Genomic DNA, 25,392 nt, shown 5'->3' on the forward strand with positions numbered 1-25,392 from the left:
ATCAGAAAAGGGAGTATAGGAGCAAGGGCAGGGAGTAAAGTAGTTCAAGCTGAAACAGCACTTGTGGCAGGATTGCATTGCTTTGCAGGAGTTTAAGTACACAGCAGGGCCAAAGAGGATGACAGAAGTATCATTAGCTCAGAAGAATTCTTCTTGCAAGGGGAAGATAATATTGCAACAGGACTACTTAGTTTAAATGCAATGCTTGATGCTCTTTGGAGATGCCATCACAGTAATGTTTATCTGTACAAAACTACAGACAGCTCTGTCTACCAAAACTAACGAGTTGTGATGAAATGGATGGAAGGTTTTGCAAAGTATAACTTTAAGGCAGTGCTGCACATGGGGCTTGAAACAGACTATTCTTGTGCAAAAATTGTGATGATTACGAAGAGGTTTACATTGTGTCCACCTCTGCAGCTGGGCAGTAGCTAGAACTTCTAATGAATTGAATGGAGATGGTGAAATCATAGGTGGTGGAAATGGAAGCTATGCATGGGGTCCTTTTGACAGTCAGCCAGTTGTGTTGTGGGAGTCCTTGCTCATTTATTCTGAAATTAGTGGGTATCTATAGTGAAATCTATTCAGAAATAAGGTTGTTGGATGTGTCGATTTTCCATTTTCTCTGTGTCTGGTCCTGTATACAAAAAGTCTTCCATTTTCTTTGGTCATGAGAGTGTGGTGAGGTGCTTTTTCTGTTACGTGTAATAAAAATAATTGAGAACTAAGTCATTTGGTGTTGCATTTTATTTTTTCTATCTATGCCCTGAACTGTAACCTGGTAATTAAGACACACACATAGTGATTCAAAACAAACCAAAATATGTTACCTATTGAGGGTTTTTTTATTCTCTCATTAGCTGGTAGATCATGCTAGAAGCTTGGCTGAGAACAGGCATTATGTTAATATCTTCCTAGCATAAAGCCTAATCAATAATGAAATCTGTGGATTCAGCTTGTAGTCCTTTTACTTTTTTTATTGTGGTGGTGGTGTTTTAAATGAGTAACTGAATAAATTAAAACAACTCTCTCCTATTTACTCCAGTAATTTAAAATCCTGGGCTCTGTAATTTCTCAAGTGGCCTCTTTGATAAACTAGCAGGGTAGTTGCTTTACATTAGGCAAACAAAGCAAAATACTGTCTGTTCTTGCTAAACTGATAGCTGTGTCGTCATCTGAGTATCTGTGACAGAGGCTCTATTCTAAGTGGTTCTTTTTTTGCATAGAAGAGGAACTTGCATCAGGGGAGCTTTGAGAGCTATTGATTAATCCTCAGTTAAAAGTCCTTGAAGCCTTCCATATGGTAGAAGAATGTACATTGTGTTTGCCTTTCAGGGTAAGTGCAGTAGCATAGATACAGCCAAGAGTTAAGAAAGGTTTACTACATTAAATAGAACTTGGTAGGGATTGGCCTCCTAGGTTACTAAAATACTAAATTTTATCATTTTTTGTAGTTTTTTCATGAGAAACACTAAAATATTGCAACACTCAATCACTGTGTTTAATCAGCTGGTTATGAACATGTATATTCTGGGAGTGTAAGGGTTTTCATTTCCTTTTGTGTCCTTGGGTAATGCAAATACTTCTGGATTCCAGTTAATTATTCTCTTCTCCTTTTTTTAATTTTTTTTTCTTTGTATGTCATTGATTTTTGTCTAGATGAGCAAGTTGCTTTTATAGCTACTGCTTTGAATTAGCAAACCTTTTTCAATATGATAATCCTTCATCTTAAAATTAAGCAAATTCACTTATTTTAACATCAGTTGGTACTTCAGATGTTAGTTCATAGGGAGTTGCCAGTTTTGAACTGGCTGGCTGAAGAAAAGCAGATTATGCAACTTCTAAATTTGTAGTTTTATAAACCAGCCACAGCTCTGCTCCAGCTCTCCTACTAGTTGGCCATTCTTGCAGACCTTTTCCAGTTTTTCCTTTTAGTTTCTGTAATTCAGAAACATATATCCGAAGGGATACCGCTACGTTCTTTGTACCTTTAATTGCATTCCTCTCTTGCAAATTAGGTTCTTCCTTTTTTTGCAAGAAGAAAGAAATACCCTGAATGTGTACAAGTCAGAGACTGACTGCATTTGTATCATCTCGCTGTTTTTGAAACGCCTATTACAGTGACTCATATGCGATCCCCTGAGGAGTAAAAATAGCATTAAAAAAATAAAGAAGCATGCACTGAACTGAAGCTAGAAAAGTTGGCTGGAAAACCTAGGTGTAGCCCTATGGAAAAACACAATGATCTGTGGGGGAAAAAAAAACAAAACATTTTTTTGGCTATATGTAAGCAGCATACTATGTGTCCTTCATAAAGTTGTAATGAGATTTTATTGCTGTTTGTCTTCATAGGTGAGAGAATTCACAGGTATTTTGCTTCTCTCCCCATTTTTGTCTGGTTATCTAGAAGTGCAGTGCCTCCGTATATTGTACTCCTTCCAAGCCCTTTCTTCACCTTGTTGTCATTGATTTGACTCTTACAAAGTTTTTCAAATAGTTCTGTCTTGTTTTTTCCACTTCAGAAAGGTTTTTGTCATTTGTTTTTGAGGGCTTTTTGTTTGGCTGTCATTGTTACACAGGTGCAATACTACATTTTTGGCTGAGCCAAACTGCTAATCAATGAGACACACATTTTAAAAAGTATTTCCGTTTTTTTTTTTATGTCATTAAATTATTTTATTAAAAAATGGGGAGAGGGAGGCCATAACTCATAAAAGGGAAGAAGCTCTAGTCCTAATGAAGGCATTGTGGCTTATATGGTGGCTAAAATAGTTTGTTGTTCGTTGTTTTGTTTGTGAGAAAACGTACAGTCAGTATTTGGAAAATCTGTGTCTGTCTGTGTTAATCTCAAGAAACAGATGACCTCCAGGAACTGTGGTTTGCACCATGCACTGAAACACTGGTATAATTCCTTTTTTTGTGTGTGTGTGCCCATAAAAATGCTGATGCTGTGTTTAGTTCTGTGACCTTGGCTGGGGAGGAAGGAGGGAGCAGCTGTGTGGTGATGAGCTTCCTGCAGGGGTTAACCCTGCAGGGCTCCTAGATACGTAAAAATTGGAGGAAAGAATTGAAGGAGCATGCTCTGTCTTTATGTATAATTTTCTTGGTTTATGCAATATTATGGAATATGTTTTATATCTGGAAAGGAACAGCAAATAAATGCATTATAATGCAAATTGTGCATAACGGCTGTAATGAGGCTAAATGTAATACCAGATAAGTCATCATTCTGGTGACAGCAAAATAAATTACTTGGAGAAGTGTTATGTTTCAGTTGAAGAACTGGCTAAGTGGAAGCTCGTAACAGTTTTATACATGGTGGAATTGGAATGAAAGGATATTTAATTTCCTATCAGGAGCAAATGAAATTCTTGCCTGCTTGAACCTAGTGATCCAGGATGGTGTCCAAGCGTGGCAGGTAAACCTGTCTGCTTTCTTATGTCTCCCTTGGGACTCAACAGCTGTTGAATTAGAGGTTTTAGAAGGTCCCTCCCTGCCCAACCCTTTCACAGTCCACTTATGGACCTGTCACCCATCATACTGTTTCGTTCCTTGTTCAGCTGTTTGTACAATTTCTCTTCACATCCTCCTGTACAGCATGTTCCAGGAGATTGCTGTGCAAAGAATGTGTTACCGGTTGTTCTAGCAAATTTTGTCAACTGCTTCTAGTTCTTGTATTTGGGGTAAACAGTGGGTTTACATCCAATTTACCCATCACCTGCATGATTTTGTAAACTCCAGTTGTATACCCCTCAGCCATCACATCTCCAAACTGCAAAGCCTTATGATGAAGAGCCAGCCTTTCTTACCTTTGACATGGTTCCCCATGACATCTTACTTGCCAAGTTGGAGAGATACAAATTTGGGAGGTAGACTTGTTCAGATAAGGAATTGGCTGGGTGGTCACATCCAGAGGGTAGTGCTCAATGGCTTGAAGTCCAGATGGAGAGCAGTAACAGGTGGTGTCCTTCAGGGATCCATACTGGGACCTGTACTGTTTAATATTTTTTATCAATGACATAGTGGGATTGAGTGCGCCATCAGCAAGTCTGCAGGTGACACCAAGCTGAATGGTGCTGTCAATACACTTGAGGGGTGGGACATCATCCAGAGGGACCTGGACCTGCTGGAGAGGTGCGCCCAAGTGAACCTCATGAGGTTCCACAAGAGCAAGTGCAGGGTTCTGCATCTGAGCCAGAACAATCCTCACTATTAATACAGACCAGGGGGTGAGGTGATAGGAAGCAGTCCTGTGGAAAAGGACTTGTGGGTGCTGATGGATGAGAAGCTGGACATGAGCAGGCAAGTTGCATCCTGGGCTGCATCAAAAGATGCAAGACCAGCAGATCCAGAGAGATGATTCTGCCTCTTTGCTCTGGTGAGACTTCACTTGGAGTATTGCATCCAGGTCTGGAGCCCTTAATATAAGAAGGATGCAGAGCTGATGGAGTGAGTCCAGAGGAGGGCCACAAAAAAACGATCAGGTGGTTGGAGTACCTCTGCTATGAAGACAGGCTGAGGGAGTTGGTGTTATTCAGCCTGGGAAAGAGGAGGCTCTGGGGAGACCTGATAGCAACCTTCCAGTACCTGAAGGGAGCCTACAGAAAGGATGGGGAGAGACTGTTTACAAAGGCCTGTAGCGGTAAGATGAGGGTCAGTGGATTCAGACTAGAGAAGAGCAGATTTAGATTGGATGTTGGGAACCAGCTCTTTACCATGAGAGTGGAACTCTGGAACAGGTTGCCCAAGTGGTTGAGGCCCCATCCCTGGAGATATTCAAGGTGAGGCTTGACAGGGCTCTGGGCAACCTGATCTAGTTGAGGAGACCCCTGCTCACTGCGGAGGGGTTGGAGCAGATGACCTTTGGAGGTTCCTTCCAACCCAAACCATTCTATGATTCTATGATCTCTAAAGTCAAGGCACCATTCTACCTTCTTCATTCTGATTGTCCCACTCTGTACCATTCATGGGTCCTGAGGGAACTAGCAGTTGAAGCTGCCATCCTGCTTTCCATCATATCTAAAAAGTCATGGCAATATGGTGAAGTTCTCACTGACTGGAAAAAGGAAACATTTTTTAACATTTTTAAAAGGAGGACACTGGGAACTACAGGCAGGCCAGTTTCACCTCTGGGCCCCACAAAGTCAGGAAGCAGATTCTCCTGGAAACTCTAAGGTACATGAAAAACAAGGAGGTGATAGGTGACAGTCAACATGGCTTCACCAAGGCCTTGCAAATCATGTCTGACAGATGTGGTGGCCTTCTATGACAAGGTTGTTGATAGACAAGGGAAGAGCAGCTTAGGCCCTCTACCTGGACTTGTGTGTCTCCCAGGACAATCTGGTCTCTAAATTGGAAAGACATGGATTTAATGGGGGGACCAGAGGAAGTTTAGATAGAGTATTAGAAGAAACTTCTCTGAAAAGGTTATCAAACATTAGAATAGGCTTCCCCAGAAAGTGGTTGAATCACCATGCCTGTGGGTGTTTAAAAGACACAGAGGTGTGGTGCCAAAGGGATGTGGTTTAGCACCAGGCTTAGTAGAGTTAGGTAATGGTTGGACTCAATCTTGGAATTTTTTTCAGTTGGAAAAGACTTAAGATTCAATGATTGAGAAACTTGATCAAGTAGGAGATACCTCTGCCCAAGGCAGGGGGTTGTAACTAGATGATCTGCTTACGGTTTCTTCCAGCCCAAACCATTTTATCATTCTATGATTCTCTAATTAATTTTGAGATGTAGAGACCAGAAGTCAGTATTGGTGCAGATGTAAATGTTTCAGAAGTCTTATGCAGTCAAAATTATGATCTCTAAGTGTCTTTCCTGATGATGCCCACCGTTTTGTTGGCTTTTATAGCTGCTTCTGCATTCAGAGAGGAATTAGATGCATGTTGGTAAGAACTGAGTGCTCAGCAGTGTTATGACAGTTGAGTGGCAAAGCTGTCCATTTGATTTCTAGGGTAAGTGTGAGATGATGCCATCTTCAAAAGTCCTCATAGGGTTTTGCTTAGATCTATGACAGCCTTCTGCCTCCTTGCAAAATGTTCCTTTTCACATGCCTTTATCATTCACATGCCTTCTTTTTCTCACACTTACTTGTGAGTTCCTCAAAAAAAGGTCATAGAAGAACAGAATACTGCAGCGCTTCTGCATTTGTACATCTTCCCTGTTTAAACGAAAACAGTCAGAGAAATCTTAAGTTTCTTGAATTAACTCTTACTATTCTGAATTTGAGCCAGTCTGGCTCCTATGGTTATGATGCTAACCTACACTTTCTATACTGGATTTTTCTTAAATTTATTATGCAGAGTTATATATGACAAAAATACTGTAATGTAGTAGTGACTATTATGTGGTTTAGACAGACATGGACATGTGTCAGCATTGTGCCCTTGCTGCAGTAAAGGCAAACTGCAGCATACCAGGAAGAGCTTAGTCACCATGCAAAGGGACATGTTGTATTTCTCAACAGCATAGCGTGAACATAGCATGAGCCAGCAGTGTGCCCAGGTGGTCAAGAAGGCCAATGGCACCCTGGCCTGCATTAGGAATAGTGTGGCCAGCAGAAGCAGGGAAGTCATTTTGCCCCTGTACTCAGCACTGGTTAGGCCACACCTTGAGTCCGGTTCTGGGCCCCTCAGTTTAGGAAGGACGTTGAGACACTTGAATGTGTCCAGAGAAGGGCAACAAGGCTGGGGAGAGGCCTTGAGCCCAAGCCCTGTGTGGAGAGGCTGAGGGAGCTGGGATTGTTTAGCCTGGAGAAGGGGAGGCTCAGGGGAGACCTCATTGCTCTCTACAACTACCTGGAGGGTGGTTGTAGCCAGGAAGGGGCTTCTCTCTAGCAACCAGCACCAGAACAAGAGGACACAGTCTCAAGCTGCACCAGGGGAAGTTTAGACTCGAGGTGAGGAGAAAGTTCTTCACCGAGCGAGTCATTCGTCGTTGGAATGTGCTGCCCAGGGAGGTGGCGGAGTCACCGTCCCTGGAGGTGTTCAAGAGGGGATTGGACGTGGCACTTGGTGCCATGGTCTAGTCATGAGGTCTGTGGTGACAGGTTGGACTCGATGATCTTTGAGGTCTCTTTCAACCTTGGTGATACTGTAACAAGCCTGCATCTCTAGCACTGTGCCGGGTTTCTCCTTCTGCACTGTCCAGCACAGGAGAGAGATTAACCAATGGAAAGGACATAGCAAAGACTTTCTAAGTAGGTTAGAGGCCTGTAGTATGTGACAAAGTCGTCATAGATTGACACAGGTAAAGGAGTTTAGCTTGGTTTGGCTGGAGAGAAGTCTAATGTGGAATCCACTTGCATCTTTTTGCCCTCAAAAATGAGGTTACAGAGAAAATGAAAATAAACTCTTCTGAAGGGTGCACACTGAAAGGACAAGAGGAAGTTATCACGAGATGCAGCATGAGACACTTCTACTGAGGTATGCAGAAAAAATCACTGTGAGACTGGTCAAGCAGCTGGAACAGGTTTTCTAGAGAAACTGGAGATTTTACAGATGAGCCATTAAGAAACCTCATATAACTGTGAAGCTGAACCTGCCTCCTGAATAGGTGACATCCTTCTCATTGCAATTTTTGTGCTTGATTCTATATTTGTGAACAGACTGTGAAATGTTGCTAAAAATGTGCATATTGTTCTCTGTAGATTTCAGTATGATCTAATATCTAAAAAGCTGTTAACATGGCTTCAGAAAACCAATTATATCCTGGGCTGCATCAAAAGAAGTGTAGGTAACAGAGTGAGGGAGGGGATTCTCTCCCCACCCCCTGTTCTGCTTCCTGGGGCCCTTAGCATAAGAAGGAGGACGTGGACCTACTCAAGCACGTCCTAAGGAGAACCACAAAAGTGATCAGTGAACTGGAGCATGTGCCCTGTGAGGACAGGCTAGGAGTGCTGGGGTTGTTCAGCCTGGAGAAGAAAAGGCTTTGGGGAGATGTTATAGCAGCTTCTAGTACCTAAAGGCGGGGTATGAGAAAGCTGAAGAGGGACTTCTTACAAGTGCATGCAGTGATAGGATGAGGGGTGATGTTTTTAATCTGAAAGAGAGTAGATTTAGATTAGACACCAGGAAGAAATTCTTCACTGTGAGGGCAATGAGGCACTGGAACAGGTGACCCAGAGAAGTGCTACTCTGGAAGCGTTCAAGGCTAGGTTGGACAGGGCTTTGAGCAACCTGATCTGGTGGAAGATGTCCCTGGCCATGGCAGTGGGATTAGAACTTCAGGATCTTTACAGGCCCTTCCAGCCCAAACCATTCTCTGATCTGTCCTGTTTACAAATATGTAATTTTAGCAGGAAACAAGAAATTTCAGCAGTGCTTGCCTGCTTCTCCTGTGCACCCTGCTCTAGGTGAACTTGCTTTAGCAGTGGGGATGAACTAGATAATTTCCAGACGTCTCTTCCCACCCCTAACATTGTGATTGGAAAAAGCAGTGACTGTGTGTTCTGGGAAGCGTTCACAAGTGGAGCTGTTGTGCTCTGGAAGCTTCATGCTCAAGTCACTTCAGAAACTTTCTCTCCAGTTCCTTCCAAAATTTCCCACCATTGCTCTAACCCTGCCAGCCTTGCTGATCACTGGAAATCCCAGCCTTTCTTCATGAGAGCTTCATATCTCTTGGTAAGGAGGCAGTGGGGAGTGCAGTAAAAATAAAGTTAAACAAGGATGTAGGAGATGCAAGTCTTAGTGATTGTGGTACTGCTTTTCAGACCCAGCACTGCTTCCTCAGCTGGGTCTGTCTGTGTAGCTGTGCAGCAGATCAGATCAGGGCTGCATCTCATCTTTGCCTGTCTCCAGTGCCTTCAGCTTGCCTCATGGCTCTAAATTAACAGGGCTGCTGTTATAGCAATGGAAGTAATGCTTGATGTGAACAAGTCGGGAGTGAAGGGTAGGGATTACATGTAGCTTGAGGCTGCCACAGATGTGCATACCAGATTACACATAGTCACAGCACTCTTCCCAGTGTAGGAGCATGTTGAGGTTGTATCTAGCAAGCACTGATACTCTGCAGATGTCTCAGCAGCTCAGAAATACCCTGTATCCATGAGTGGCCCCAAGGACTCCGTGCTTTTTATTGTGGTGGTGTCTGCCTCCGTACCACCCTCTCCTTTATGAAATGCTCTGTCAGTATTATCTGCACATTGGTTTGATGTGCAGCCAGAACTATGTTCAAGTTAACGTGTCCTACATGGTTATTAGCACTTTGGGAATGTTTTGGCTGTTAAGCCATTTCCAGGATCTACTCACTAAGGTAAGTGTGAATAATGGCTGGCGATGTTCTCCAGCAGCCACTTGCTTTCATAAAAGGTATTCGTTGAGCCTCTTAAGAGTTTTCTACCTTATGGGTTAACCTCTACTTAGTACCAACTTTCAATGCCTTAAGATACTAGATTTAAATAAATAAGGGGTTATCAATTTATATGATCTCCTGAGCTCTGCAGAGAGACCTTGACAGGCTGGACAGATGGGCAGAGTCCAATGGCTTGAGATTTAACACATCTAAGTGCTGGGTTCTACACATTGGCCACAACAACCCCATGCAGTGGGGTTGATAGTAAGCTGAACATGAGCCAGCAGTGCACCCAAGTGGTCAAGAAGGCCAGTGGCATCCTGGCCAGCAGGAGCAGGGAAGTCATTCTGCCCCTGTACTCAGCACTGGTTAGGCCACACCTTGAGTATTGTGTCCAGTTCTGGGCCCCACAGTTTAGGAAAGATGTTGAGTTGCTGGAACATGTCCAGAGAAGGGCAACAAAGCTGGGGAGGGGTCTGGAGCACAAGCCCTATGAGGAGAGGCTGAGGGAGCTGGGGTTGCTTAGCCTGGAGAAGAGGAGGCTCAGAGGAGACCTTATTGCTGTCTACAGCTCCCTGAATGGAGGTTGTAGCCAGGTGGGGGTTGGTCTCTTCTCCCAGGCAACCACCAACAGAACAAGAGGACACAGTCTCAAGCTGTGCCAGGGGAGGTTTAGGCTGGATGTGAGGAAGAAGTTCTTCACAGAGAGAGTGATTTGCCATTGGAATGGGCTGCCCAGGGAAGCGGTGGAGTCACCATCCCTGGAGGTATTTAAGAAGAGACTGGATGAAGCACTTGGTGCCATAGTTTAGTTAATTAGATGGTTTTGGATGATAGGTTGGACTTGATGATCTCAAAGGTCTCTTCCAACCTGGTTAATTCTATTCATTTCTCTGTATGTATATACAGGATGACAAAGAAATCAACAGACCCTTGCCAAACAAAGGAGACCACGGACTGGGAAATGAGAAGTTCAAACCTGTGGTACCTTGGCCTCATGTTGAAGGTGTGGAAGTGGACTTGGAATCTATTCGAAGGAAAAATAAGGCCAAAAATGAACTAAATCACGGTGGTGGTGATAACAAACAACAAAACATCATCCAGAGGCAGTATCTCACATTTAAGCCTCAGACATTTGTATACCGAGATCCTGTTTTGCGACCTGGAGTCCTTGGTAATTTTGAACCCAAAGAGCCTGAGCCTCATGGAGTTGTTGGTGGCCCTGGAGAGGAAGCAAAGCCATATGTTTTAGGACCAGAATACAAAGAATCCATTCAAGCCAGCATTAAAGAGTTTGGGTTTAATATGGTGGCAAGCGATATGATCTCACTAGATCGAAGCGTTAATGACTTACGTCAAGAAGAGTAAGCAAATTTTTGTTTCTTTTGGTTCTGTTTTTATGGGAATTAATTATTTTCTTTGCATTGATTTTAATTGCTGTTTAAAATAATATAATTAATTAGGCCAAATACTTAACGCTTCTTGTCCTGACAGGTGAGAGTGCTGTACTATGCAATATGTTTCCATATATTATTTTTAACGCTGCTGCAGTGATTTCTGAATACTTACTCTGTATTGATTGATTTCTGAAGTCATCTGTTGTACTCTCTTCCTGCATGTATTTGCATATTCCAGGCCCAGCCACAGTCTTCAGTCATATCTTCTTCTCTTAATCAATAACGCCTTAAGAGTTGTTTTAGAGAAATTATAGTTTTCTTTATTATTTTCTGCAGAAATTCCTGTACTAGTTAGTTTATTCAGTTTTGGCTTCACCTCAGTGCTTTAAAATTTAAAACTAAATAGCAGGAGAATACAGAAACAAAGAAATATTGTTCCATTTAAATAGCTGCTAAATTACCTGCATTAACAGAATTGTAGAACTTAGGGGTTTGGAGCTAATTCTCACTGTGTTTATCCTAAAGAAGGAAACAGTCAGGAAAAACAAAGCAAAACAAAAAACCCCACCATTTTTTACTTGCTGGGTTGTTGTCTGCTTTGGTGTAGGGAAATTATCAACATTTGCCCAATGATTACTAACAGGTTTACACCCTTTCTTAGGATCTTTGCTACATGCTGGAGCGAAATCTCAGGCTCACCTGCTTTTGATACGGTTTTACTTGTTAAATACCAGTTAAGGACAGGCCTGTGAACAAACTGATTGGCAAGAGTTTTTAGTTTGTTGGGTTTGGTCGTGTCTGTTTTTGTTGGGTGAGGTTTTTGGCATTTGAAGGAGAGGGTATGTGAAGTTAGGTACGAATTTAGACGTTTGTGTGTTTTGCTTCCCCCTCAGCCCCAGTAATGGGGCTGTGCCAATTCCTGGGTTGGGTACCAACCTCTGGGCTGTACGTTTCCAATTGTGGCAGCTGATCTGTTTTTTTGGTCACTGACCGGTTACTGAGGTTCTGCTGTGGGTACTTTTCCATTTTATGAGGTGGCAGAGAACTGGCATGCTGTGGGTGTGACTAATGCGTGTGCACATACAGCTGCTTGATTTTACTACCTGGTGTGTACTCATCGAAAGTGAACTAAGTGCACAGAATACAGTGTTTCCCATCCTTCATGCCCTGTTCCTTGGGTGACTTACTAAAGGGTTTCCACTTTCTGTCAGTCAGAAGACAGGACCATGTTTGTCAGCTGCCAGTGACAAGGAAGCACTGTCTGTCCTGGATTTCACTTCACCTTTCTTTGCTGCAGTCAGCAGTCGGACCTTTGTGCTAAAAAGGTTTTTCCCAAGGGAAGGAAAAAATCTGGGTAACCTGCATAGGTCAGTGTTTCCCTTTAGGAGATTATTCACTAGACACTGCTGCTTTTGCTGAAGCATTTATAGTCCCTGGGGCCTTTTTTTTGTAGGTAGCGAAAGGACTAAGGAAACTCACAGAATAAAAAATATTTCCCCATCAGGTGTTGTGATTAACTGTGAGTGAAACTAGTGCTAGGAGTTCATGTTAGCAGAGTGTGCTTTGGCCCTGCCCCCCACTACAGAGGAGGAAGGAGGTGGCAGCATGCTTCCATGCCTGCTTTCCACTCTGCCAGTACAGCAAAACAGAAATGGTAGCATGTTATGTGCAGGTAGGACTGGGCTGCCTTTTCCCAGCCTAATAGAGACATCTTTGCAGCAGAGCTCAAATGCTCCCTACCCTCTGATCTTCCCCAAGGTAGAAGGCATCAGAGACTATGTATCTGCCAGAAAGTTCCACATCTGTAGCTTCCTGAAGTATTTCTTGCACAGTCTCAGAGTTTGTCTTTACTCTTCTTCAGGACAGAAGTAATAAATAGAAATTCCTAAAGAAGAATTGAACACTTTGTGTACTTTGGGGAATAGGAGGGATAGCTGTATGACTGATCAGAGCAGGAAAAAATAATCTTTGAAACAGTTTCCTCAAAGCAAACTTGCAGACAAGACTTCTCTGGAGGTCAAAGCCAGCAGCGTCCCTCAAAGTTACTTCATTATTTAGTGTTCTAAGTAAGCAAACAAAACAGCATGAAAAGCAATGTGAATGAAAAGCATCTTTTAGACAACTTTACATCACATATTTTAGTTACTGAATACTTGGGATGCTTGCAATTGCCCTAAGTAGGTTAAAGGTTTATAGCTTCCATGTGTCTTCTGGGAATGGCAGGAGAGGAAGCAGTGTAAGATTGTCTGATACTGCCATGTGCTTACAGGTATTAACTTACTTTACTGCTCATCTCCTTATACTGGCAAGAAATGCAGCAAAAGGCATCAGATTCCCTGTTGGATACACCATCTGTTTTCCTTCTATTGGTCTGTTTCAAAAGTCCAGAAGCCATTTTGGTTGATAAGGCTAGGCAACATCCAGTTTAATCCTACTGAAGAGCAATTTAAGCAGTATAATCACCTTTTTTTTTTTTCTCTCTTGTGGTTAGTGGTATCTTGGCATTGCTAATTGAGGAAGATCGTGCAGGCAGAGATGGGGTTACTTTTTCATAGGCATGCAAATCCAGGTAGACCTCTTCTCAGCCTTTTCTTCCTTTTAAGGATCAGAAAATTTTAAGCATCACCCTAATCAGTCAGGTTTGTTCAGTGAAGTATGCCAAATGCTTTCCCAGGCGTTGCTAGCAGGAATGAAATCATGCTGCAAGAACTGTCTCTCTTGTCTTAAAAGCCATATAGCCTTAAGGTTTGTCCCTTCTGGAGAAGTGAGAGGAAATGTAATACAGGGGGATTCGTTTGTGTTTTGTTTATATTCGACTTTGGAGTTGGGCACACTGCCGGCTGCCTTTATTGATTCCATAGGAACTTTGCTGGTCATTCTGGGCAGTCACAGCTACAGTAAAAGGCCTCAATTCTTGCTGCAATCTGTAGGGAGGATAGCATATTACCAAATGCATCAGAATATTTCCATTTTGCTAGTACTGCATACTCCTGACTTGGGGATTTTAACCAATTTGATTAGAGGTTGAAGCCAGGCACTTCTGTTGGCATACAGCAAACCATAGGTTTGGTAAAGCAAAATCGGGAATCTATGGGCATATGTAAAAGTTGATGTACAAAATTTCAGAGATGGCATCACCTCCCTTCAACCTTTCAGTTCTCTGCAGGAGGGCCAGGGGAGCCACAAGCTGGGTTTATGTGGAGCAATACCTGTTTTCTGCCTTATTTTGAGTTGTACAGAACAGGGTGAGCGGGCTTAGCAGGGCCTTTCCAGAGCCTTTGTACAGTACACATCAGCTGTTTCCACTGGTATATTTTGCAGGGCTTCAGTCATGCTTATTTAGATAGAATTTAAAGTCAAGAAGCATTCTCTTAAAGTATATTGTGAGTGATCCTCTGTGAAACTCATGATTTGTCCTTACAGTACTGTAGAGCCCTTTAGCCAGGAATGTTGGTAATGCTGATCTGATTTCATGCAAGGATAATTAACTCTGTTGGCTGTAAGAAGGGATCAGTGCTCAACAGGCTTTGCTCAGACTTGATATGTTGTCATTATCCAGTCCATGGAAGACTTGCTTACAGTTTGTTCTTATTTACCCAAAGGGGTTTTAGCCTTATGACTGTACTTAAGATAGAATTTTTTTTGACAGCTTCCTTTGAGAAATCTTGCAGGAATTCTATCCTGAGTCATTTGACTGGGAGAGGAAAATATGGCTTGTGAATGCTTATGGCAGAAGACAAATTAATCTTTCATTGATTTCCCCCCCCATATGACAATATATAGCTGCTGTATGCTCACTGTGAGCCAGTATTTCAGCTGCATCACCCACACACATCTGTCAGCCTGATCATGGCAAAATTAATATTTGTAAGTATTTTTTCTTTCCATGGATTATCCATTTTGACTTTTCTTTTTTAATGTTATTGCTGTTACAGGGCATGTCCCATTGGGCATACAAATTCATACTTGAATAATTGGATCAGTTGCCCTGGGTCACATTTTTACTTCAAACAGAACAACTGGCGATTAGCTTTTGTTGGAGAATCTGAAAAAGTAACTCTTCCTTGCTTGAGAGCAGTGCTCCTGGTGTAAAGAAATGTATTTTTGGACAACTGTTTTTTCAGCTCTTAACATTTCAAGAAACAAATCAAAAAGGAAGAATTTGCTGCTTTTTAAAAAATGTACATGTAGTTATGAAGGGTATTGGGGGTTTATTATTTTTAGTATAAGCAGAGGAGGGAATTCTTCCCAAAAATAAAAGCATTCTAACTTTACTTAAGAACTTGATGATCTCGAAGGTCTTTTCCAACCTGGTTAATTCTATTCTAACATGCACATTCAGAGCTGCGTGGTAAAGCAGAGCTGTTTAGTTTGATGGCGACAACTTGGACCTTGTGGTTGATCCAAGTGCTATTAAAAATATCAAGCTGCATAGACAGCTTTTGGTGCTGGACTTGAAAAAATACCAAAATCTTTAGTTGTAAACAATTAACTTGGGGTATGAAAAAAGGCAGATGAATCTTGTCTGCTTATTAGAAATGGGTGGTCTTTTTTCAGTCTGGGCAAATAACATGAATTTAGTATGTTGTCTTACAGTAAGTGGTTAGTTGTCCAGTTGTTCTTACTGCAGCTAAAGAGATTGGATAAAAAAGCTCTAGAGTGGAGCCTACTTTCTTCAGGAATGTGATTAATTCCTTAATTACAAGACTGTACAAATTACATGTTTGATGCTGTTATATGAAAAAAAAAATGTTTCAGTAATTGCTGTTGGTATCTGTGTCATTGGAAATGGAGCATTAGGGACTTGGTTTCATTTCACATGGTACCTCGGGAAAATCTTTTATTCAAGTGCCATACTTTACACTGGAACTGTCCTCTAACCAAGAAAACTGATTTTCTAGAATGTGCATAACTCTTTGTGTACCTCAGTGAGAGCTGGGGTTGAGAATCGGGTGAATTACAGTAAGTTACATTAAATGAGGACAGCTGGCCTTCTGCTGCAGGTTATCATTTGCCTTAGTTCTGGCAGGACTTCCGAAGAAAAAGAAACATGTGTTTAAATGCAATTAGCTGTCTGTTGTCAGGGCATCTCCTTCTGATCAGGAAAGATTTTAATTCCAGGTATTGGTCTTAAAGCAAACCCAAGAATTTTCTGTTGTTTCAAGTTCCAGTAGTGAAAACTACAGTGAAGATGGATTCTGTGTCCTGTGATGATTTAAAGTAACAAGCAGCCCAGAATTCAGTATTAAAGTATGTGAACAATGTGCTATAGAGCTGTCCCCTTGTAAGAACAGGGCTTACTCAAAAAGGAAGCTGCAAATGCAAGCAGATCTGCTAGTTTATTTTTAGTCTCTGACAGTGATAGACCCTCTCAAAGAGTGAGAAAAATGCATGGACTATAAAATATTATCAGTAGGTGATAAGTGGTATCACTATGAATCACACACTGTCGGTGTAAAATAAAGTTCAAAATGCTGTTCACAATTGTGAACAATTGTATATTAATGGAGAAGAGAGATTCCAATTTTTCATGTCACTTGCAATTTCAGGATAAAAGCTAAATTGAGACCTTCAGCTTTGTACAGATCCAGGGCATTCAGCTTAAAAGAGCTGACTGAAGCTTCACAGGAGCTGGCTGTTGGAGCAGTTAGAGGAGTGCAGTGCAAGCTGCCTGCTGTCCCAGGGAAATCTGTGCTGTTGCATTTTGATCTGAGCACACATGTAGAGTGCTTTAAAATCCAGAGAGAGGACTGAGGTGTCTTTGGCAAACAAAGGTGATAGTTAGTTGACCTCAGGAAGATAATATCAGGCTAGAGAGGCAGTTGCAGCTATGATACCTCTTAAGTTTCTCTGGAGTTTACATGTTGGTATGCAAAGGAAGTCAGGAATTCAGGATGCTATGAGAAGCACTTCTGTTGGCTTGAGATCTCAAATTGCCTGCTTAAGTATCTACATGGTTGGGACTCATCCTTAAATTGCTGTTCAGGTACTCTCCTCCTTCACTTGTACTTTTACTGGACTCAGATTACTCTTCCAGGAGAGGCAGCCTCTAAGCCTGGGCTTTTTTGAGCCTGAGGAAATTTGAATCTCTATCTGCAATTGCAGTGATTGCTAACAGGGAGGCTGTAGGGTCATCCAGTCTTTGGAGCATGGTACCTTGATGGGGACGGGGGCATTAGTAAGTGCAAGCCAACAAAAAGTAAGTATCAAGCTGTTTTGAGCAGAAATTTCATCAGGCAAAGGAATACTCCAGCCCAGGTATTTAACTTCATTCTCTCCTGCTGTGTCTGGTGCATAACTTTGTGATCAGCGGATGGGGAAGTTGGTGTGGCATGGTCTGCCACAGTGCTGAACACTCTCACAGGTGAAGAGAGAGGTGGGACTCATTCATATGTGAAGTATGCAGGCTAACAGTCAGAGCAAATTTTATTCACCCTGTTTCTCCATTAAGATCACTACTATGTATATCTTTCAAAAGGTTTCTTCTTGTTCCAGTGATGACTCAGTCCATGTTTTTGCTTGGTAATACCAGTGCTGATTTTGGGACAGGAAGTTTTTTTTGTGGATGGATCTAATTCTTTCACCCAGGAGTTCCCTGAGGAAAGGAAGCAAATAGAGCTGTCATTTCTTGCAGCACTGTCTAGGGAAGGTGTTGCCAGCCCTTCACAGATATGTGCATGCCTGATCCTTTTCGCTCCATACAAAAACTCTTTGCAGGGGTCAGGAAAAGTGAAATGTCTAGAGACAAGACTACCTTAAGAATGCTACCCTCTTATTCCTGAATACCTGCTGCAAAGTGTCATCCTTTCAGCTATACCAGTAAGAATTCAAGTGTTGGGGTTTTTTAATGATGTGTTTTCTTACCGCATCTGCCCTGCAAGCTACACCTGAAAGGGCATTGTCCTACCATATGTGGGCAGGACAGCACCCAGAAAATTAAGTTAGAGGCTGAAACATTTAAATTTTTTGCCACAGACCTACTTTGTATCTGCCCCTGCCAGTTTTCAAAGCACTTTTGCTTAGACACCCGTTGACCCTATCTTTTAAAATTGAAGCATGAATCTGGAAACGATTCAGACTTCTTATTTTCTTGTGCCTAAGATATACAGGGAGACTAGTGCTGTAAATTCAGCTTCCAAACCAGGGAAAATACATTTATGATTTCTTGGTATTTGGTTTGCCAACCACTGGATGTCAGTGCTGCTCCACTGAAGAAAGGCTCTTCCCTGCTTCCTTCCCTTTGGGTGTGAAGGAAATGAGAGTGCAGGCGTCCGATTTTTATGCAATATCCACATTTCTTGGAAAAAATTGCTCAGATATTAAAGTACTTAATAATTGCTTGTATCAAAAACAGCTACCGTGTTTCAAGCCTCTAATCTTCAATGAGGTATGAGAGACAAAATTGTGCACAGGGTTACTGCAGTCTGTCAGCTTGTAGGCTTGATGAGTCAGTCTGTAGACTGTCCAATAAGTGAAATAAAGTCTCTGGAAAAAACTAAGTGTGATCTTACTAGAGGTATAAATGTAGTGTTTTTACGGCTTGCAAATGGGACATTTAGGAACACATGATTTTTCAAGTTTAAAAAGTTCAATGTGCTGACAGATTTGAGAAGATTAAGTTGGACATGTAGCAAAAAGCTGTCTAGACCTCTGGGTTTGTGTATTAAATACAGATTTTTAAAATGCTTATAAATTGCTTGCAGATGTGTTGTTCACTTCAGGCTTTTGTAATAAGTTTATCTTTTTAAAATTATGTTGTTACTTCATGTCTTTCATTCTGTGCTCTTCACCATCTTGTTCCTAAGTATGGCTTATCTGCATTGCAGGAAGTGGGAGACATAAACAACCATAAGATTTGGGGTGGTTTGCAGTGTTTGCTTTGTTTCTGTTGTTGAAAGCAGTGTGAAGTGTAAGCTGCCTTTAATTGGAGAGCAAAAGTTTCCTAACTGAACTGCTGAAGGTGAAGGTCAGCAGCTGAGTGCAACCTGTACCAGATACTGCTTTCTCCTATGTGGCAAAAGGTGCTTTCAATTTCCACTAGCTTTCATGTGTCATGCCAGTTTTGAATGTATAACACTCCATTTTCCTCCATTGTAACATAAATCTGTCTCCAAAATTAATCCAGGTGAATACGTGTTAAGCAGCACAGTTCTACTATTAATCTGTTATTAAGCATATGATGGAAAAATCTTTCTCTTACACTGTCAGTTTATTCTCCTGGGTAGGATATCCACTTTATCTCTGCAAAGGTCTAAATAACTTGTTGATAGTCTAAATGTTTGTGCTACAGATGGATGCATTGCAATCTGTAATCAGCTGTAACCTTTTGAGAGGTATCTGTGGAGGAAAAGCATCAGTGGTCTGAACTATGCATTTTAAACAGTCTAGCACTTGTATATTGCTACCTTATAAATATGATAAGCTGCAGCTACTTCAGGTATAAAAGCAATTAAGATGGAGTATTTTAGTCGGTAAACTACTTGTCAAGCTTGTGCCATTTCAGAGCTTGCTTATGGTATGCCTGGCTAGGAGAAGAAATGCCTCATTGACTTGCACTAATTATGGATTGCTTTTATTCTGAAATATTCTTTTCCCACAGAAACAAACTTCTGCCAATTTGTTGAGCATTTTTCTGGTGGATGAGAAATATATATTGATGTTGTTCCCTGAGAGGAAGTGAAAATACATCCTCCTCCACCAAAGAAATGTTCCTTAAATACCTATAGATCTGTTATGTGGCTCCTTTCCATATTTAACTTATTTTAGTTTCAGAAACTAAGTATTTCAATGGATAAGGTAATTTCATACACAGGAATGTTTCTGTGCATTTAAGCTTTTAAAATTTAGATTATGAAAGGGCAGAAATTAATGAGTTTTACCTTGCCACACCAGTATTTGTGATTTTGCTAATTATGCAGATTCTGCACGTGGACTGTATAAAACCGGCACTTTACAGACCATCCTTCTACTGGATGAATCTGATTTTTAAAAGGTCAGCCCAAATGCACAGTCCATCCTAAATCTTGTTACTTGATATTTTGAAGAGGGCCCATCTCTTGGCAGCCACAGTGTGCAGATTTCCTTTCACTCTTCTCTACTGTCCACACAAGCAGCAAGGTGTTGGTGGCAGGGATATCTTGTCAGCAGGTTCTGTGCAGTGCCATCCACCTACTCAGGAGGAAGCATGTAGCTGTGGAGGCAGGAGTCATCGCTCACCAGCTGTATCCTACCTCTTTCAGAAGGGAAAAAGGCTTGCTGACAGGAGGCAAGCTGCTCTTTGGACCTCTTGCCTCAGTGCTGTGTTTAACCTATATTGCCTTTTATATCCTGTTTCTCTTCAATCTGAAAGATAGCTGACAGTGAAGGCTTCATTTGCACAAAGATGATGTTAAGTAGTTCTGTAAATCACAGGGTGAAAACTAATAAAATCACAATCTTTTTGCAGATGCAAATACTGGCATTACGATGAGAATCTGCTCACCTCCAGCGTTGTCATTGTCTTCCATAATGAAGGGTGGTCCACGCTCATGAGGACAGTCCACAGTGTCATTAAGAGAACACCAAGGAAATACTTGGCAGAAATTGTGCTGATTGATGATTTTAGCAACAAAGGTATATTTGAAATATTAACATTATTTGTAGAAAAATAACCCCCCCTTTTTTTTTTTAATAGTTTGTTTTTTATTTATTTATTACCTGCCATGGATTGAGTTGACTCTGCAGGAAAAGTAAGTTACTTCTTCAGTCCTTTCAGTTTTCAGTGAAGAGGATGTTCTCTTCCAATGAATTGTTTTCATAAAGGTGGCAATCCTTTATATGTATTCACCTGTTGCAAATACAGGATCTGTGGTGGAGCTGTGGAATAGTAGATAGTATGAAGCTGGGATAGCTAGTACCTCTCTTAGCTCTTGTGAAAGCAAATAGTTTTAAGAGCATTAAAGGAGTTTGAGTTAAGTCTGTTAGAAATAGCTTCTTTTTCTTTTACTATAATAAAAATGTATGTAATGCTATTGAATTATTCCAGTTTGCTTTCAATAACTTTTTAATTTCCATCAGCCTTTTTTAACAAAACATGACATTAAGGTGCTTATTGCTTCTTATTGAGGGGAGGGATTTGTTTTAAGAATTTGTGTGTTTTAATTTCTCCCTTTCTTTGAGTCCTGCATATCAGCAGCTTTCAGAGGTCCAGATATTTTCCTTTTCCTTTGCAACATATATTCTGGTCTTGGTTTAGAGTCAGGATGTATGTACGTAATTGTGATTCTTGCAAACATACACTCACCTTTTTATTATTCTTTAATGACATCATCTCCATCATTAATGCAAAAAGGCTACATAGAAAAAACAACTGAAAGTGGTATACTGGAGATGTAAGATGATCGATGTAGAGGAAATCTGCCTGGTTTTAGACTGTAAACAGATGTCATGATAGTGTACCAAAGCTGCACGTTGTGCAAAATTCTATTGCAGCATAGTTCTTGAATAGAAGTTGGCAGACAGAAAGGGTAGACATGTCAGCATAACTTCATGCAGAATGACATCTTTTTCTAGACAGCGAGAGCGTTTAGGAGCCCAGGTAAGTTTGAACAGGTCAGCAGCATGGGATACATTTCCCTTTATCTTCCTCTTTGTTTTCATAATGGCTGAATTAGGTAGTGGTGTGGAAAACAGATTGACAGTGCTGAAGCTCTCAATTTTATCAAGTGATTTGGGCTTCTCCCATTTCCACCTTCATGGGAGGAGTTGTTTTCTGCATAGTTTAGTTTACCCACTATAAATTTTAAAAATGAACTCGTCATGTATTTGGTGTTGCCTTTTTTTGAGTGTAAATCACTATTTAAAGTAGTTACTGTATATTCATTTTTACACCATACCTGTAGGTAGGTATCATTTTATGTTTCTTTTTACCTGTGGTAAACTTGACTACATCTGGCTTAGTCTAATAAAGATACTGAATGCTACATTATAGTCTCCTGTATCTGTTTATAGCTTTTGAGGATTTGCTATGAAATGGAAGTATCTTCTCTCCTAAAGGATATCGTTTTAATAATCCAGTTTGCAAACGTATGCTGTGTTTTTTTCCTTTCAGCTGGGATCACAACTTTCCTTTAGAGCTATTTAAGGACTGAATTAGCTGTCTAAAAGAACTGTGATGCTGATAGTCTCTAGAAAAACTACCAGATTTTTTTTAATGATGATTGGTCTCAATACTTGGGTTTCAAATGAGTTGTAGCTGATTCTGTGCCATGTGTATGTAATTCCTGGAATGTCTGGCATAAGAACTCATACTGCAGTTTTCCAGTGTATGATGATTGTTAAATGAAGGCAGAATTTTTGAAGACATTTACTTCTTTTTTTTCAGAACTGTACTTATGCTTTCTGCATGTATGTGTGTGGTGAACAGATACAGCTAGCCTGGACCTAATGTCCAGCAGACCCTTTTCTCTGTTATTTCTTTCCTTTCCCCAGATAACTTTCTTAAATCTAAAGCAAGCTTAAAGTACAATTTTCTTACATGTGAGTGATGAAAGCGAGCACAAAATGGAATGTCTCTGAACACCTTACTGCAATTCTATTGTTTCACTATAATAATTCTTCAAACTGTTTTAGGCTATTACTTGGTAAACATAACTAACTTAATTTCAGTAATTCAAATTACATTCTAGATGAAAAATGGCCAAGGGAGTAGAATCTTGTTCCACTTCTTTCTCTCTAGAAAAAACATTACATAGTATGGGCTGTGAAGCCTGCCAGGCCACTTGAAGAGATCTCCAGTTGTTAGGAGAGCTGCAAAGCACAAACACTTATTCACAGCAGAGCTGCTGGTGGCTTTTCACTTCTTCAGCCACCGGAAAAGCAGGGCTGACAGCATAGATACCGGATTTTCTACTTCCCCACCTGCTTTCATGCTGCACTCTTCATATGCAACCTTCCACCCAGAAAAGAACAGCTTGCAGTCTTTGAGATCACTGTTGGGGAACAGGTGCAATGGGGTGTTTGCTCACACTCAATTTAGCTGTACTTATTTCTTAACCACCACCTTCTCCAGTAATGGGAAATTAAAATGGAGCATAAAGGTTGTAAACACTTGTAAAGGCTGGCTCATAAGAGCCCTGCCTGTCCTTTATGAGAAATTCTCTTTCATCAGAAGGGAATTACAGCTGCATAGAACCTTGTATATGTTATGTCTTGCAGAGAGGGACAGTTGCAGTGCTTGGGAAATGTTCCTTATAATTCTTTGTATGAAGTCAGTTGGGAGCAGTCTTTTTACTGCATGACAGCCTCCCTTCCTTTCTTACCTCTTCTGCAAACAGCCATGTCTGGCTGTAGGGAAATGTATGGAGAGATGTGCTGAATTCTGCTCAGGAGATTTTTGTTTGCTCAAAGTACAAAGGGAACAGTAATAAGATGATGACACTAAGCTAATTGCATGCTGCTAGCTCTGATCTTTGCACTGGAGACCTCCAGTGCAAACTAGCATCCAAGAACTGTTGCAGAGGCTTCCACAGTAGTGTCAGTGTCCAGGCCATGCCTCTGCATGTGTTCCCCCTACCCAGTTTTTCTTGTGTCCCTTGATAGAGAAATTTTATTTTAGCTGGAAGGGAAAGGAAATGAGAAGTCATAATACCAGATTTTCAGAGGCTCCCTACAATTATGGTTATGTATATAGGTCTTCAACAGCTACTTGTTATGTATTTAGGTACCAACTTTATTGCTTCCTTAAAGCTCAGTATGTCAGCTGGTGCAGCTCGCTTTTGTAGCTATGCACCTGTAAAGAGTGAATGCAAGGTAAACACCATGTTGCTGGTAGTGTTTAAAGGCTTTGTATAGCTCTTGCATTTACTTATTCTTTATTGCTTTTCATTCCCACTGATGCAGCTTCTCAAAAAATAAATAAAAGGGAAGTAATCAGCATAGACAGGTAGCAGTACTTTTACCTTCTTTAACATTGCTTACTGTAGGGAAGCTGAAGCATTAATCAGTGCTTGTGTTAGATCTGAGAGCCCCACATTAGCAGTAATAGAGTACAGGAAACTCATAGGCAGCTGCTTTAGGGAGGACTTCTGATACCAATTTCCTAGTTCTTAAAATGACATCCACAAGTTGAGGGGAAAAAACCACTGCTTTCCTCCTCCTCTCCCCACCCCTCTCCCTTCCCTTGTAATCTGCAATGCCCAAGATCATTTTGGAGAAAGGATGTGTCTTTAAAAAACGTCAATTCGTGCTTTAATCATGCACTCAGAGGTGAGGGAAGAACCCAAACAAGGGAAAACCAGATTGGTGGTTGTAACATTTTGAAAGGTAAAATACATGTTATTAAACAAACAACACAACAGTGCAGTAAGACTGTTGACAGATATCATAAATACCTGTTCTAGGTCAACAAAATTTAACACTGGCCAAACTATTTCTAACTGTAAAAGTATCAGGATTTTATACATTACTGTCATGCAGGCTTTTTAGTTTAGGAAGAAGGAAAAATTCGGTTTTCCTCTGAGAAATAGCACTTGCTGTGAAGCCTGGCACTGTTTCAGATAATGGACTGCAAAGTCATGAGACTTGTACTGTAGAAAAGCTTTGCGCAGCCAGTATGACAGGTTTTTATAGATCCCCGTGAGCCTTGCATACCTGAACATTTGATAACTAAAACATTTGGCTTCATAAGCAGGAGAGCTGGAAATAACTTCAGGTTTTATGTCTTAAAAAAATTCCTGACAGGCCTTCTGTAACATGTAGTTGGAATTTGCAGAATAAATAATGGTGTGGTATAAAGATTTCTCCTAGTACCACTGCAGCATGACCTCATAACTCTGTTGATTTTACCCTATAAAAATGTATATCATGGCTATTATATATTCTATATATTACATGACATGTTATTCTGTACAGCATATGTGATAAAATCATTCTTTCTCTAGTTTTATATTTATGTATCTTGAAGTTTTTGTAACATGCAAGGATTTACAAAAGAAATTGTAAATATGTGTGGGAAAGGAGAAGAAGATACTTAAAACTTTCAGTTGAGGAAACTTACTTTTGTATGGAGGTGAAGAAGGGGGATAATAAGAGTATTAAAAGATTCAGGAAGTTGTTCTTTGGTGGAATTGCTGAATTTTCAAGTTTGGAAACTTCACTTCCACTGCTCACCATTTCCATTGCAATTATTTATATGCAGCTTTTGTTAAAATCAGAAGCAAAGCTAATGTTGTTGGCAAAAATCTAAAATATACAGAATTTAAGTTGCAGCAAGTTCCAGGCATTTTCACGTGGGGCATAGAAAATCATGTTGCCAAAGCAACCTATGGCCTGTTCTGCTGAAAGGGGCATCCTCCTTATATCTCTACATGTCCCCTCTCCCATTAGATCGCATAGGCATGGGATGTAGCAGTCCCTTGAAACTGGTAAAACTAGTGCATGGATGCCTTTGCTGTAGCTTTAGGTGGCTTATTTTGGTTGCTGCCTGGGAGAAACTGAAGCTATAGACAATTTTTTTGAGCCTTTCAGTAGAAAATTAGATTTTAAGTGAACACCAGTAGTTAAATCAGTGTAGATACAAGTTGCAAGTACCTGCCTGCCAGCCCCTTCTGCCTTTGTGAGGTTTCTCAACAGAATCATCTCTGCAAAAATATTATGCAGCACTAGGATCCATTTTTCAAATTGTGTGTTAGTAATGTAGTTTCCAGATTAGTTTTGCAAA

General features: G+C 40.9%; 1 protein-coding gene across 3 annotated transcripts in view; it reads left to right on the forward strand.

Annotated features, from left to right (window-relative positions):
- GALNT7 (polypeptide N-acetylgalactosaminyltransferase 7) overlaps positions 1-25,392 on the forward strand; it is a 67,227-nt gene that overhangs the window by 23,572 nt on the left and 18,263 nt on the right. For all 3 annotated transcript variants that reach the window (XM_054166106.1, XM_054166100.1, XM_054166092.1), the window contains exons 2-3: positions 10,207-10,661; positions 20,140-20,306. In XM_054166106.1, the coding sequence (XP_054022081.1) occupies positions 10,207-10,661; positions 20,140-20,306 (622 nt within the window). The remainder of the gene's footprint in view (positions 1-10,206; positions 10,662-20,139; positions 20,307-25,392) is intronic.

This window comes from Dryobates pubescens, chromosome 1, assembly GCF_014839835.1.
Source record: "Dryobates pubescens isolate bDryPub1 chromosome 1, bDryPub1.pri, whole genome shotgun sequence".
Classification (NCBI taxonomy): Eukaryota; Metazoa; Chordata; class Aves; order Piciformes; family Picidae; genus Dryobates; species Dryobates pubescens.